General features: G+C 38.1%; 1 protein-coding gene across 2 annotated transcripts; it reads right to left on the bottom strand.

Moving 5' to 3' along the window:
* LOC149021934 (TCP-1/cpn60 chaperonin family protein) lies at positions 1-16,162 on the bottom strand. 2 transcript variants are annotated; one of them, XM_089150136.1, is made up of 15 exons: positions 16,022-16,162; positions 15,711-15,769; positions 9,939-10,000; positions 6,537-6,609; positions 5,456-5,523; positions 5,238-5,307; positions 4,527-4,595; positions 4,357-4,428; positions 4,059-4,132; positions 3,669-3,946; positions 1,810-2,194; positions 1,608-1,733; positions 1,033-1,137; positions 859-933; positions 1-772 (listed from the first exon to the last, which is right to left on the bottom strand). In XM_089150136.1, the coding sequence occupies exons 2-15, from the start codon at positions 15,733-15,735 to the stop codon at positions 581-583; spliced, it is 1,674 nt and encodes a 557-aa protein (XP_089006262.1). In that variant the 5' UTR covers positions 15,736-15,769; positions 16,022-16,162; the 3' UTR covers positions 1-580. The 2 variants fall into 2 exon arrangements, with proteins under 2 accessions (XP_089006262.1, XP_089006263.1); XM_089150137.1 differs by having other exon boundaries at positions 15,711-15,762.
* Between the last annotated feature and the right edge of the window lie 446 nt (positions 16,163-16,608).

Here is a 16,608-nt window from a genome sequence, read left to right as displayed (position 1 = left end):
AAAGTAACAATTCCTCGACCTTATCCCAACTAAATAAAATATACCTATTGTTCCAAATATATTTCATATGGCATCAACAACTGTTATCACCTTCCAAATCTGAAATTGAACTTGAGATTAAGGTAGAGGCATGGGAATTCCAGCCAACAATTCAGAATGATACCGCCCATACAAATCTGCTGAAGTTATGGAATTTGAAACCAGTAAACAATGCGGACTTTACTTACAACCATTATCCATGGGAAACCATAAATTTAACCCTAACACTTAATTTGCCAAAATTTAGTGCTACCACAATGAAATTGTGAAACTTCGTAACCCAGCACCACTAACACTCATCAATGTCCTAAACTGGTTGTTGCAGGCAATGAGAACCATAAGTTAAAAACACTCAACTAGGCAATGGAGAATTCAAAAATGCAAAAACCCTTCTAAATGTTTCACATTCCTCACCCCCAACCCCCAGCAGAAAGGGGGAACTGGCAATGTGATTAGTGAAGAAAATCCATGTCAAACCACGCTTCGATATTTCTCCATGTGATAGTAAGACTCTAACATACAAACCTTAGGCCGGAAGAATCTACTCTGGAATCATCTGTTCATTGTCTGCATCGCCTTCCCCTTCAATCGTAGGCTTAGATGGTCCTTGGCCAGCCCCAGGAGCTTGCTTCTTCTTGATACCACTGACAATGTCATCGATCCTCAACAGCATACAAGCAGCTTCGATGGCAGTCTTGAATGTCTGTGCCTTCACATTATATGAATCCCAAATCTGAATAGTCAAAAGAGAGAGTCAGATACAAGACCTTGGTTCAAAACAAAGTAATGGATTAAAAAATTCAGTAAAGCTACATATACCTTCTTCTCTTTCATATCCACAATAGCACCAGTGACCCCATCAATACCAATCCAGGGGTTTTCACCATTTGCATGCTGCAACAAAGAAAATCAACATAATAAATATAGAGATTACTGATTATCACAAGATATAAAATTTTAGGGTTCCTGAATATCTGCTAGCAGCTGCTTTACCTTTCCCTGCAGTGCAGTCATTGTCCGGATCACATTCACACCACAGTTCTGGGCCAAAGTTCTTGGAATTGCTTCAAAGGCTATGGCGGCAGCTTCGTAAGGCCACTGTTGACAATTGTATGCAGAGGATTAATCATCTCATCCAAAAGATTTCTATATAACCATATGCAAGCTACTTTTAATGCATACAACTAGAGTATCACAGCTCCTAGGAGCATAAAACATGTTGCCTTTAACGTAAAACAGTCATCAGTTGTTTATTCACTCAGTGAGTATCAAAGTCAGTATAGCCTTCCCAAAGAAATGGCACTCCCATAAGTAGACTTCACTCTTTTGTTTCCCCCCTTTTGTTGTCGTTTTTCTTTTCCCCAGGACTTGAACCCATGACAAGTGTTCAAGTGAACACTTGACCAATGTGCCATATGACTTTGAAATTTCTGAACATTATATCCACCATATAATACCTGCTAGGACGCTAGAATCAAAGTTCTATCTTTATTAAAAGCCTGGATAAGATAATTCCAATCCAAAAGTATCTACTTCCAAACTATACTGCTGTTAGATAATCAATTCACCTTTTCTATGCCTTCAACAGAAGAACTCTTCTGCTTCAATGTAGCAGATACCGTCAGCTCTGTAGCACCACCACCAGGAACAAGCTTTGGATTTTTAATTATATTCCGTGCCACGGACATGGCATCCTGTTCAAATACAAAGTCGCTTAGAACAGAAATCTCACAATACAAAGTCTCACAGAATAGAATTTCAGGAATATACCTGAAGGTTCCTTTCTACTTCATTTAAGAGGTCCTTACTAGCACCCCTTAGAAGAACTGTACAAGCCTTTGGGTCTTTGCATTCTTCGATGAATGCAAAGAACTCATCCCCAATTTTCCTGACCTCAAAAACCCCTGCTCCAGTACCAACATCAGATTCCTGGAGCTCATCTGGTCTGTTAACCACAACTGCTCCACATGCCTTAGCAATCCTGTTGTTATCGGTCTTCCTCAACCTTCTGATAGCACTGACCCCTGCCTTGCTCAAGAAATGGCAAGCTAGATCACTGAGACCCTTCTCTGTGATTACCAAGTCGGGCTTGAATTTCAGAATCTGCGCACACATGTTCTCGATATATTCTTCTTCCATTTTTAGAAGCACTCCCCTGCCAAAAAGTCAGCTGTCACTAAATCAAGCTACACTCAGCACGACATAACCAGCAGGTTTGCAATATATCATAATTAACAACGAACATTTTCACATATACACACTCTACCATAACATCTACTTTTCTATGCAAAGGGGTGTGGACAATCTAACCAATATTTAATTGGAAAGAACCAGATATTTCATTCTGGCCAACAAAAATGCACGTCTAAAATAAAAGACTCCAAACAACCACAACCATCAACCCCACCACCAGGTGGAGTGGATTGGCAGGAAGAAATGAAAAACCTAGAAACATTTTCACTATGAGGCTTTAAAAATGACTGGAGTTTACAAAGTTGGATCTTAATTGAACTCGCTGAAAGGATAGTAGATTTAGGTTAAAAGAAGATTTGTGCCATGCACACCTCATTTTATTGGATCATTAACGATCCTGCATGAGATGCAATAGAAGTGCATAAAAACTGCTCATCCTTGAACAACTGACAGTCTAACACACACTTGGTCTCAGGTCTTGAAGTTGAGTCAGCAGTTCCTTCCTTCAACTATATAGGTGACATTCCATGGGGTGCTGTAAGACACAGGTTACCTTGAACAACTGACAGTCTAACACACATTCGGTCTGAGGTCTTGAAGTTGAGTCTGAAGTTTCTTCAACTATGTAGGAGTCATTCTATGGGGTGCTGTAAGACGCAGGTGCTACCCCTAAACTAACTCACAACATACTCACTCTGTCAGAAGGCAATCCAAGTAAAAATTCCAGAATACATTTGGGAAGTCTTGCTCGCTATTTCCAGTACAGTCAATAGCCTAACCATGGTTCCTAAGCCAATGATTGTAACGGTGTTGCCTCGGCAACCTTATTTTATCACTTTCTCTGCTTCGTAGGCCGAAATGATCATCTTACTAGGTTTCTTCAAGTCATTAGTGAAGATTTATTCACCCCCATTTATAGGCCTAAAGATAATCTGCTTCCCTGCCATGACACATTTGCTCTTTGGTAGATAGTCAATCCATGCTTGGGATCACATCCATGTATTTAATTAATTATGAATAATATGGCAAGTAAATGTTCATTGCTTAGCAGGCATCAATAAGTTTATAGCCTAGTATCTAATGTAGACAAGGTTGTCCAAGATTCAAGCCAGGTTTCCTCAAGTTTCAATAGGCATAAGTACTGAAATTGGAGAAGTGGGATAAAGAGGATGACTAGTCAAAATGGGAGATTTCACCCAGAAGCACCTAGCTCAAGTGATCTATCTAGATTCTTTTTCTTTTTCTTTTTTGACACAGCCTTTAAAATGAGCACTAGGTGGAAAGGTGGAAATTGCAATACATTTGCACCCACCAATAGGGTCAAACAATCAACAACGATCTACGCAAACAGTAGACACAGTACCAAAACCTGATTACACTTAGATTGGCCATATGTTAAACAAAATGCAAAATATGCACCCTACACCAATTCTTACCAGTCCTCTTCCTTGAGCAGTTCAGCATTTGTCTGATTTTCTCCTTTCTTGTATTCAAGAGGACAATCAAGAAGCATGATGCGTGGGTTCAAAATCTTTCTTCTCATTTTTCCAGGGACAACAACATCTTTGTTAATCATAACCCCTTTCAGCACCCTAGAATCTTCTAATTGGCCACCAGGAACCTTCTCAACTTTAATATACTTTTTGATATCCACTTCACGTAATCCATGGCCAACATCCACACCCACAGTCATCGTAGCCTCAATAGCCAAGTCCTGAACAATACAATCATGTACATCAAATAGTCAGGTAACTAATTTTTCATTCACAAACCCACCCAAAAAATAATAATAATAATACAGAATGAGTAAGACAGAAATTACTTACAGAAATGAGATCTCCAAACTGACTGGTGAACTTTGTAGCAATGCAACTCCTAACAAGTCCCAGCATTGAAGAACCTGCCATATTCAACATAAGAGTTTTATGATCTGTCTAAGGAGAAACGTTTCAACACGAATGAAGACAACTGAAGTGAAGAACATATTCTACTGAGTACAAACATATGACAAAAAGTTGTCTACCAGAATGAAGGAAAGAAGCTAAGGCATTCCAGAAAATAACAGCTTAAATTTCTGAAACAACAGAGAACGCTATTAGCTACAGAAACCATCTGGGAACTTACGATCATTCACATCAACCGACACAGCAATTTTGTCAAGCACAGCAATGGCATCCTCAAGAGCTTGGTTGTATGCTGTGACAATGGATTAAAGATTATTGTTTTAAACAGGGGGAAAAATAAATTCCTCAACATAAATTAAAGGATCAGCATCTTCCAAGACATTCAATTACCTCGGCAAATTACTGTAGGGTGATAGTTCTTGTCAATAAAAGCTTCAGCCACATGAAGCATCTCCCCAGCTTAAACAATCAAAAATTGTTACATTCAAATAGATCAGTAATGTGCATATTACCTTCTAGAATGTTAAGAGAGAAATAAAAATAAAAACCCAAAATAATAATTAAAAACTACAACTAATAAGTGAAAGAAAAAAGATAAAATAAAATAAAATAAAAAAAGCCACCACTATAACAGGTCCTTTATTTGCAGACTAAGAAAATCACACCTAACACAATCAAACAGATAGAATCAAACATGAAAGTATCTATTACATCGGGGCCTATAGAGGAATATCCAGTAGTGAAGTTTATAGAGGTCAGTCAATTGTCTTGATGCTAAACAGGAAAAATCAAGACCTTCCAAAGGATGATGCTTTAACCCAGCAAGCCCACTTCAAATTGACCTGACTATTAAACAGGTGCGATGACACTATCTTGTTGATTCCTCATGTTAGGGAATGCCACACTTCACCTATGTGAGGAAAGATGCAAATCAATCTTCTCAACGATGGTACAACTTTGAGCAATGTTCTCTTCCTTAAAGTCTTATCTTCTGGTCTTGTGGTAAATGAACATTGCTATAATGTAATAACGTCAAGGGAGAGAAGTATAATTTCTGTTTCACAAAACACAACTAAGTAGCAGGCATGAATATTGGCTTACCAAGAATAATTACTGAAGTCGTTCCATCCCCCACTTCCTCATCTTGTGTGCGACTCAGTTCAATCATAGACTGTCATTTTAGGATAAACAAATTTGGAAGTGAGTTCTAATCATAGACCAGAGCATCGAATCCAGTGAATCGATCTGAATGACTTGAAAAAAGTTGAACATTTAAGAAAAAAGATATAATAACCAATCAGAAGATTGAATAGGTGTACCTTAGCAGCTGGATGGGCAACGTCCAACTCACGCAGTATAGCATTTCCATCATTGGTGACTACAATACCTGGGAAAATAAACTCATCCAATATTCAGAATAGCAGTAGCATTCAGAATGATGATTACAAATTAATTTGACAAAAACACAAAATATAAGAATATCCTTACGCATGGGGAAACTATCCCATCTAATTAAAAATTTAACAAAGGAAATCCAAATTATTACAAATTTATATGCATCAGTTTACTCAATTTCTGAAGGTAACAAATTATATGAGCTTGCTACCAAAGAGGGAAAAGCACAATCACTATAATAGGAAGCATCCACTGCATGTCCAACAGAATGAGGTATAGACCAGATGACAACATGAAGATGAAATGGTTAAAAGAAAGAGAACACAATGAAAAGTCATGGCCACTCAGACGGGACAGCATCAGAGAGATCACATCCAACCCCCCCCCCTAAAAAAAAAAGAAGAAATGGTCAAGCAAACAATGTGAGTTTCATGTCAAATCTCTATCCACCACCAGTGGATTGATTCTTGAACATTTTACTTCTTGTTCAGAAAATGAAAATGCATGGTCAGGGTTCAACATCTAGTTATACATGTAAACAAGAGTCACAGCCCACGTTACTCAAGCTTCGAGCAAGGATAAACAGGATTAATCTTTGCCACCTGGTCATATTAATGGTATTAACTGGTTATAAGCAGAACAGTTCTGCATTAAATCCAAGTCTGACATATGGGCACAAGAACCTACTCCCCATGGAAGGCATCCTTCCATGAATCTCTCCAAGTAGTCTCATATAAGTGTCAAAGTAGAAAGAGAAGACCACCACAAAATGTCAGCCCCTCAAAGTTATTAATTTCCATATCTACATGTCACCATGGGCATTGAGTATGATATGTGAAAATTAAACAAGGTCTAGCAACTAAGGCTCATAACTAAGACAACAAAAGATCACAGTCAGACTTAAAACAAAGAAAAAAGGAACTCAACATATAGAGTGGTAGGCTGTGGAGAGATTGACCAGCCAGAAGGTATCCAGTAAAATAAGTAAATCAAAATATAAAGTACCTCCTCCAGCATCTAGGAGCATCTTCAGCATCGAACGGGGGCCCAAAGTAGTACGGATGATGTCAGCAACGGCCTGCAAAACAAATTCAAGCAGCAAAAACTTAAAAACTATATAGAAGAGTGACTGTTTACTAACATTTGAAAAGAAAGAAAGATGCACCATCTCCAGGTCAAGTGACGTGTCTCTTAGAACTCCAGAATCTCCAATAGAAATTGGCAACTAACACTACTTCCCCATTGAATGCGGCTTTTGCAATTTTGTGGTCAGGCTGCTGTATTCGTTTAACTATTACATACCTAAGAAGTTGCTCTTGCTGAATGACTAGAGCCTGGCTCGTAAGTACAAATATATATCTGGTTGAGTACAAAAATAAGTCTCATACTCTCATTATCTTCCACACTGGCTATCTTAGTTGGGTCTCCTGGTGTCAAGCCTTTCCTCTGTCTTTTTTTTTCAGCAGGAGGTCATTGATATTGTTTACTCAAAAACCAAAACAGATTATAGGGAAGGAGCAAAGGTGGAGGAGAGGATGGCAGCTTCAGCAAAGACCATTAAGAACTCGTTGGTGTTTTTTTATTTTTATATTTCAGCATATCAGAAGATAACAACTTCAGCAAATTTACAACAAGAGCAAAGGTGGAGAAGAACATGCCAGCTTCGTCAAAAGGACCTTCAAGAGGCCACCAATTTTTAGTTTAGTAAATCCAACAATGACGCCTTTATTAAATTAACACAGTGAGCAAAGATCGAGAGAGGATCCTATCCCTGCTATCCCAACGCACCAACTTCCACAGTTCCACTCCACTCAATGAAAATAATAAGGGGGTAGAACACTACAGTGGTTTCCTTTGATTTACCATCTTTCCCTTTTCTCTTATTTAACCCCACTATACGTCAGACCCACGCTCTTAACTTTCTCAGCCAATTTTCTAGGTAAACAATCCGAACATAGGAGTGATTTCCAGGGTCAGTTGTGCAAAAGAATAGAGAAATATCGAGTAAGGACTAAGGAGGCAAATGCACTAGTAAGTGTTCGATCTCGAAGTTGTAAAAACTTGTTGATCTTCTGTCAAATCCTTGAACTACTAAAAACTGAATGAACAGACAACACTCTATTGGGAAGCTACATTTCGGGGTTTTTTTTTTATAAATAATCAACACACTTTTAATTAGCACCCTGATGAGGACATCAGTGGACAATTTCAAGTTTACCAGCAACGCCAGCGTAGAGATCATTCCACGACAGCATCTATGTGGATGGACAATGATTTCGGAGGCTATCATAATCAGATTGCTAGGGTCCTATGGTTCGATGAAGAGCACTGTTCATAGGCAGTTTGTCATATTATTTTCTTTAGTCTTGGTGGGTTGGGTATTAACTTGCTATTGTTTTTATTTTTATTTTAATGTTCTTTGTGGGCTGGGCCTGGAGTATATTTTGGCTCAATTTTGAATTTGTCTAGGTTTGGGTCATATTTGTTACTTAAGTTGGGGTTATTTTTGGGAATTTAAGCATGTAGGGTTAGGAGGGATTAATTTTATCATTTAAATCTTGTATGGGACTCATTTTGGCAGCAATGAATGAATGAAAACAGAAGACTTATCTCTCTCTCATGCGCAAATCTCTTTAGCATGGTTTTCTCTCTCTCTCAGGTAAGTCCTCTCCTTTCCTCCTTTCTCTCTTGCGTGATCAGACTTCTCTCTTCTTTTCTTCCTTGTCTAGGATAGCTGCTTTCTTCTTTCTTCTTTCTCTATTGATTCTCTCTATTCTTCTCAGTTTTGTTTTCTTTCTTTTTTTTCTTTCTTCCTCTTTCCCTGACATTCTGTCGGTGAGAATTTTCTTCTTTCTCTGCGTACCTTTTTTTTGTTTCTTCTTTTCTTTTCTCCTTCTCTTTTCTCACTTCTTGTACAGCAGCCTTGATGTATTTCTCCATCCTAACCCTGTCCCTTCTTGGATTTCATCATTGTTCAGAAATATTTTCTTTCTATCATTTCTGTTCCTAGATGTTTCAACCCCTGCTTTGGCAGCTTAAAACCAGCAGGTAACTTTATCTCTTCTTAAATATTTCTAGTTTTACATTTATTCTTTGGCAGCAGTTTTCTTTAAAACAAAACTTCCTAATATTCCCTTTACATTGTTAATTGCTGATTTCTTTGTTAGAAATCTGATATTGATTAGGACAGCTCTATCTTCTTTAAGTTTCTTAATACTCTTGCATTCCATTTAGTCGTATGGTGCGAAGATCCCCATCCCCTTGTTTCCCTATTGATTATTGTTTAGTTGTGCTTATCAGTTAGGACTTATTGTGTTTCTTTCTCTGTTTTAACTGCCTTATATACATGATTAATCAGAATTCAGGTGCTGCAATTCCTTTTTCTTTTACTACTTGTCAGGAATAGGTGTTTCACTCTAAGAGCCTAGTAGCCCACTTTGTAGGTCCCCTAGTTTCTACGGGTTTCCCTACATCACACCCTCTCCTTTCTGAGTAATCCACACCCAGATGCACTGCATATTCTCATAATCTGTTTCCTTAGAAGTCCCAAAGATCCCCCCAAGAAAACGCTGGTGCTGCTAATGCTAACCACATCCTCAAAACTCCTTGAGTTTTACTTAGGGTCCCAGCTGCCATGACCCATGATCAGCAACCCCCCTAAAGGCCATGAAACAATCCGGTTGTCTCCATGTTATAATGTTATTCGGCCAGGACCCAAGACCAATACAAAACCCAATGGTGGACCTTAAAAAAGTCTCACCATTAACAAAAGAAAATGAAGCAATGGACCCCGAGAAAAAGTTGCAAGACCAACAAATGTTTACTCCTTAAGAAAGAGGAAATACCAAAACTGTAATAACAACATAAAGGAAGTGCTTCAAAGCAAGAATTTTTTTTCCTTTTATGTTAGCAAATTCCCCGTATTAACCCATCTACTTTTTTCCCTTGCCTTTCTTGTGCATTCTAAATTTTGGGTTTCAGTTGACAAAGATACTAGTTTTTCTTTTTTGGGTGGGCAGGTAGGGGTGGTCTTTGGGGTAAGAAGGTAGGGAGAGGGTGTGCAAACTAGCAACTTTCATGTATAATTTTATCCAGCAACTTTGACAATACGAAAAAAAATAATAAGGATGGTGCCAAACAGTTAACGAGAACATGTTTACAAAACCAAATCCGAAAATATGGTCAAACTCATAAAGTACATATTATGCAACTACGACAACAGGACTTAATTATAATCACTGTGGCATCTTATTTCTTTACTTTGTACAGTAGTACCCACCTAGTTTTCATCTCATTACTCAACACTATCAGAAAACTATTGAAGAAAATAACCAGTAGATGTAAAGCCTTCAGAATTCAGGTGCAACATATTGAACCATAACCATTAACATGAAAACATAAATCCACCTTGGAAGCTTGAATATTTGCATGCTGCACTTTACTTCCAGATTCACGCTTCAGAGAATCCTCTGCTCAATCAAGTTCATAGAAAGTGAAAGATTAGCAGTGAAAGATTAGCAACAGGGTAGAAAGTCACTTGTAAAGATCCAGATTCTACATTCAGATGAATAGGAAGACAAATAATTTCTACAAAAAGAATGCAACACAACAATAAGAAACAAAGATGTACTGATAAGCATTGAAACTCATCAACATTTCAAGATGTTGGCTGCTGAATCTATAGGCACAGGCAAGTCTAAAATGCATTTTTCAGACAACATTGTTGTAAAATTAACAACGGCGGTCTTAAACAAAAACTAACATGCATACTCGCCAAGTATTGAACATGAGAAATGCATTCATGTGCACAAGCACGTGTAGAGGAGAAACAATGCAAGGCTGAAGACATATGCGAGGAAAAAAGAAGTGTAATGGGTCAGAAGGGTATGAACCAAATCAGCCCATGGCTTTCATGAGCTAGAACAGTTTTAGTGGGTTAAAACCTACTCATATGTTATGATCCTCATGGGCTAGACCTAAGCCCAAGTCTAGTCCTTGAGAAATTCATCAAAGTCAACAAAAGGGGTTGTACTTTGAAAATAAGGAAATCATTGTCAAAGAGTTTTCCTTTGTCAAAAGTTAGGTAGTAGTTGAGTCATTATCAGGTGGGCGTTAACTACTGGTTGGAAGGCGTATTTAATGTTTATGTCTTTCGATTGATTATATAAAGGGACTTATGTACGAAGGTGGATCCCTTACTCATCAATTGAAATTAAAGTTGCTTTGCAAGCCCATCTTCTCTCTAGAGAAACCTTGTGTTTGATCAAGTTAGGTTCGTATTCAAAACCAATCAATCCAGCTTGCAGTGTGAAGCTGGGCTCTTACTTTCTTGTTATTATTGCTTTGTAAACTCCTTCATATAGCTTCCTCACTTTCTTTGTCTATTAAAAACCTACTTATAGTGATCATTTCTGTTTCAGTTACCATTCAGATCTGCCATCTACCTGATATTAGATCTCAGGATATCCTTTTGATGTCATAAATGGTACTCAACACTTCAGCCTACCCCAATTTGGTTCATACTTTTGCCCCTACTTTGTAGAGCTATGTTGTCCTGGTTGCTATGTTATCTTCATTGTGATATCCAGGTTTCAGCTTTGCTTCACATCTGAATTTTGTCTCATGCTTAAGTCTGTCAAGTCTGTATGAAAAGATCTTGCTTGGCTACTATTTTGATTATTCAAATACAGTACTGTATTAAGAAATATGATGTAACCCAACTCTATGGTTAGGGTTTCTTGGAATAATTCCCTAAAGTTTAGGGGTTAGCCTAGCATCTTCCAGCAACTAATCACCAAAATTCTATGGGTTGATATAAGGTAGAAGGTAAACTTGTGGCAAGGATATGGGTTGCTAGGGAAAAATTGGGATTTTACTAATTCCCATGGGATGATTTTGAAGGACTAAAAATTATCCTAGGGTTGAATGAAAGGAAATTGAGATAATTTAGATAGGTAAGGAAACTCAGTTAACAAAACCTGAATGGGGTGGGATTCATTGGAAAAAAGGGAAAATTAGGGTTTTGCGAATGGATCTTGGGGGATTCTTTCTTGGATCTTTTCTCTTTCTTTTATTCTTTCTTTCCTTTCCTTTCTCTTCTAATCTTTTCTTCTCTTTTTTCTTTCTTTTCTGTTTTCAGTTTTTGCTGCAAAGTCAGAAAAGGGGGAGAGAGGGAGAGCCGAGAGAGAAAGAGAAGGGTTGGGGGGTTGCCACACAGTTTAGGGAAGGTGGGGGATGGTCTGGGTGTGTTGCAGGGGGTAGGAGAGGGGTTCTGGCGGGCTGGGGGGAGGGAATTAAGGGGTTGCGGTGGAAGGGGGTAGGGTTTCCTAGTGAGTGCAAGAGAGAGAAGGGGAGGGGAGGGCTGCAATGGGGGCAGGTGGTGTAAAACTTACTTGGTGTCTTGGTGAGCTGCTGTTGAAGGTGAAGGCTACTGGTTCTTGAAGTTGATTGCCACAATTGAAGGCAAGAAACTTTAAAGATCTGGCCATGACACTCCCAAGAAGGCCACGACCCAATTTCCCACAAGAGTTCTTCAACTCTTTACTCAATGCAAACTAGACTGTCTTTACAATGAAAATAATGGCTTATCTATAGCATTACATCAAGAAAGAAAGAATCTAACTCTAACTAGGAGACTTGACTTGGACTCGACTAGGACTTAGAAACTAACTTAACTATGGTTTCCTTCATAAGTTAGGGTACCATTTACAATTAAATGACAGCGACATGAAATAAAAGAAATTGACTTAAATAAAAGACCTAATTATCCATAAAGAGTCCTACTTAAAAGAGACTCCCTATGACACTAGAACTCAAACTAGGAATTCAAGACATGAGTGGAGGAAAAACCAAAATTCTGAAAATAGAATCAGCAGCTAATTAGGGCTAAACGTGACCAAATTGCCCCGTGCCCCTTTTTAGGGTTTGGCCAGCCCTAGATATGCCACCTGGGTTTGGGACTTGGGGCCCACACGGGCCACACCAGGGTTTGGGCCAAGGGGAGGAGGGCCCTTGTTCACATCAAAATGTTAATAAAATTTATGCTCCCCTCCAAAAATGTAGTACTATAAATGTGTCTCTGTGTGTGTAAATCCATGTTGGACATCTAAAAGCCATGTCCAATGTGTTAGGAGTATTCTTGCATATACCATGTTTGTATTTACCCGAGAACCATGTTTGTACGCATGTACTACCTTCCATCTGCATATATACGCACAGTACCTTTCTTGAGACATGCCCTATAACATGTTTTGAACATAAACACAAGGAACACAATATAAGCTCTTATAACAACACTACAAACCTATCATTCATATGGCTGATGGCTCTCATATTTCTATTAGCCCCATAGGTAATTTTCCACTGCTAAATGTCCCTTAACTTGCCTATTTTGCACTTAGACTTAACTTAAATCCTATCCCTATGTGGTAGTAGTGTGATCTTGGTTCAAATATTCTTTTTCCAACCATTGGCTGTTATGTGCAGGACCCTCAAGTGGGACAGACTCTTGGACTGATCATAGTAGAATGCATGTTTGAATACACATCCCTTTGCCTTCCCTCCATAGGACAGTCCATCACCTCCATGGCATTCAGTACACCTATGAGCATGGCAACAGATCTCTCAGTAGGTTAAGGCCTTTAATTTCCGGTGTTAGGATATGTCAGTTAAGGATAAAACCAATTGATTTCATGCCCGTCGAATTGCAAAATAAACTGCTCCGACAGTGACTCACTTTCATCTTCACCTCGACTTACTTCATTCTGATGCCTGAGGCCTGGTTCCAAACAGCAACATCTTTAGGAGGGATGACACTCCTCTCTACAGTTTGCAACTCTCTTATCACCAATTAACAGAGAATCTGATCAGACTCATATTTATTCTTATACTGCTTAGGCAATAAACTGCATCTCTCAATATATGTCTAGCACTAACTCAGCCCACTATCCCATCATGCTTCGCATCTTGCAGAATGTCAAAAGGACAGTCTTCTTTGGTTCACATTTTCTTGCACACTCATCTCTGCCGGTTTTTATGTTGACTGCACTGGAGAACCCACTAATCAATAATCATCACTAGCTTCTGAAACTTCTTTAGCAATACCCTCATCTATTGGGTGCACCAAGAAGCAAAGTGTTGCATCTCACAGCAGCATCGTGGCAGAAAATCGTGCCATTGCAGATGCAACCTCTGAACTTCTATGGTTATGTAGGTAAAGCATGGGGAGTAATAAATTCCAATGGTACTACTCTTCACATTGATATATGGTTATCGAAGTGTCTTTCACCCCAAAAAGAAAAGAAAAAAGTGCCCGCCAAGGCATCTGCAATGCTGAACTTCTATAGTTATGTTAGCTACTCAAAAGCATAGGAGTGACCTTCCAATTGTACTACTCTTCACTTTGACATATAGTTATCAAAGCGTCCGCCAAGGTGAAAAGGCGTTTTATGGGCACAACGGCAATGGTCTGCCTTTTGTACATGCAAAAAAAAAAATCCATACTTTTTTCTCTAGGCGACACCTTGTATACAATATTGACGCCTTATGGGCTGAGTTGTCGCCTTTTTGACATTTTGTACCTAGATTTCATTTTTATGGATTTTTATTATATGATTAAAACTTATTTCATAATGTCAGGTAGTATCGGTTGTATACCTTGTTACCATGTAACAAGAAGCATGAGATCATTGGTTGAAGGCTAAAAGAATAAAAATAAGAACCTAATCATAAAATAGATCAAATCGATTGGAATTTATTAGAAATCAGATTAGACTAAGAAAAAGAAACTCCATTCCATACACCATAAAATTCATTAATAGTTTGACATTACAGACGTATGTATAATTCTCACATTTATATAGCTCATAAGAATATGTTATTAAGCTAAGTCGCTCTTGCATTATGACAAAAATTTTTTACATTTTTTTATAATAATTTACTTTATTATAACTCTTTAGTATATGCTTAGCTTATAAGTAAATTATATAAGTTTTAGTATGCTATTTGTATCACATGGAATAGGTGCATGCTTTGTTCACCAAGACGATGCCTTGTGACTTCCTAATCACCATGGTGCTTAAGAAGGCTCCCAAATGCCTTGGTCTCCTTGACTCCTTGATAACTATGCTTTAATGACAACAGTGCTACTTCCAATGCACAAACAAACATCCAAAGCACATCACTTTGCACCTCAACATCTTGTTCATTGCTGTCTTTTTTATTTTCCAACGATCTAGTCTGATCAGGATACCGAGATCACCAAGAAAGCTCATCCCCGCAGACAGTTCAATACTCTTAGCTTCCAAACTCAAGTTGGCAACTATTCTCATACATTGATTTTGAGGGGTATGTTAAAGAATATTCATATATACTACATTTAGTTTCACCACATGTACTACCTTTTATCCTTGTATATAGTTATATATTGTAAATGTATAAGTTCCCTCTAGCATACAAGCAAAGAATACAATATGCAATCTTATTCTCATACTGCTATCTATCTCAGTGAAATCCTATTTCAGTCTGTTCAAACATTTAAGTTGATCATAAGATATGCAGTCATCTGTTTACCCAAAAAAGAAAAAAGAGATACGCATTCATCTCTAGGCAGCAGGCAAGGCCAAAGTGCACATTAAACCTAGGAATCATGTCATATTACGATCCAACAAAATTACATGTTTCAGTTAAATGTTAGCCTCCAGATAATGAAACCAGTCTGGCCTGATGAATATCCATGCTCAAGCACTATAAAGGGCCACTGTGAAATTCTTTCTTGCGGTTTCAAGTAGCGGACAGGCGTTAATAACTAAGACCACAGAAGGCGGTGAGAACTGAGAACCCATGATGGGACGGTGACAATCACTGAAAACAAATCAAACCTAGGTGATCAAGCAATGTTGCTGCTTCTCCTAATTATCTTTTGACGAGTGTAAAAACTAGGGAACCCTAAAATCAGAACAGAAACTTCTAGGTTAGGAAAATTAATGTAGCTAAACCCACCATCTTTGTATTACATCCATAAACAATCGGAGGCTATGCACCGCGGATAACTAGCAACTACTGGTTTTTCTTCGATTTAAAACTGAAATTTTCTACTTTTTCATTTACTTATTTATACGTAATGCGTAGTTAATGCATACGTAACAAGTAAAAGGCACATTAAATAAGATAGTAACTTACTTAGAACAAGGACAGGAGCGTGCATGGTTGCTTCTCTTCCTTCTTAAGTTCCCTTGTCACTGAGAGCGTATGCGGAGAAATCCAAACAGACACCAGAAATAGAACACCGGAATCAGTGATGTAAACTTAAAGGAAAAATAGAAGAACAACGGAAAGGAATGGTTGATGAGCTAGGAGAAGAGAGGAAATCTCACCACGGTTCACATCAAAAAGAAGAAAAAAAAGCAAAATGAGGGATCAGAGGAAGTAAAGATAGTCATACAAATTTGAGAACGAAAATCAAATCGTCGTTTGATAAAGGAGATATTTACCTGCAATAGTCGATGAAGCCTGCTCTTTGAAGTCTGTAGAGAATCTACAGATCCCGCCTTTGTTGTTCCTAGAGATAAGCACACTTTGCTGCTGGGGGAGACGGTTCGAGAAGAAACACGAAGAGGGCGTCTTTATGAGTTTTGTGCGCCAAAAGTGAGGGTTCCACCCTAATAGCTGGAAATAAAATATATGTAATTTTTCTAATATTTTTCGGTAAAATGTCAATATCAGGGTTTTGAACCAAAATATATACTGTAAATTACAGATTACACGCTTTAATGAGGCTTAAATTCTAGATTGCACACTTTAGTGCTCTAAATTATAGATTGTATACTCTCAAAATTACAAGTTGTACGCTCGTGATTTTCCATCCAAAATCCAGTTAAGTCAAGGGTGAAATATCCATATTACCCTCAATATAGTATAATGATCATTTTACCCTCAATTCATATATGAACGTATAATTATTGAAATACCCTCTTAACATTAAATTTTGAAAATACCTCCAACACCTCATTTAAATTTACAGCATCAACCTCAAATACTCAAATACCCCTTTGAGGTAAATTATTGGAATACCCCCACA

This window comes from Hakea prostrata, chromosome 3 (genome assembly GCF_041222555.1).
Source record: "Hakea prostrata isolate BN-2017 chromosome 3, UWA_Hpros_2, whole genome shotgun sequence".
NCBI classification, from domain to species: Eukaryota; Viridiplantae; Streptophyta; class Magnoliopsida; order Proteales; family Proteaceae; genus Hakea; species Hakea prostrata.
The sequence above is the reverse complement of the archived record's forward strand: the minus strand, read 5'-3'. Positions and strand labels throughout refer to the sequence as shown.

Excerpts from the sequence above, each read along its gene's own strand:
- LOC149021934 (XM_089150136.1), bottom strand. The coding sequence starts at position 15,735 with ATGCACGCTCCTGTCCTTGTTCTAA. Across the intron at positions 2,195-3,668 it reads CTGCTCAAGGAAGAGGACTG|GGGAGTGCTTCTAAAAATGG; the intron begins GTAAGAATTGGT and ends ACTTTTTGGCAG. Across the intron at positions 1,138-1,607 it reads CTGTTGAAGGCATAGAAAAG|TGGCCTTACGAAGCTGCCGC; the intron begins GTGAATTGATTA and ends AATTGTCAACAG.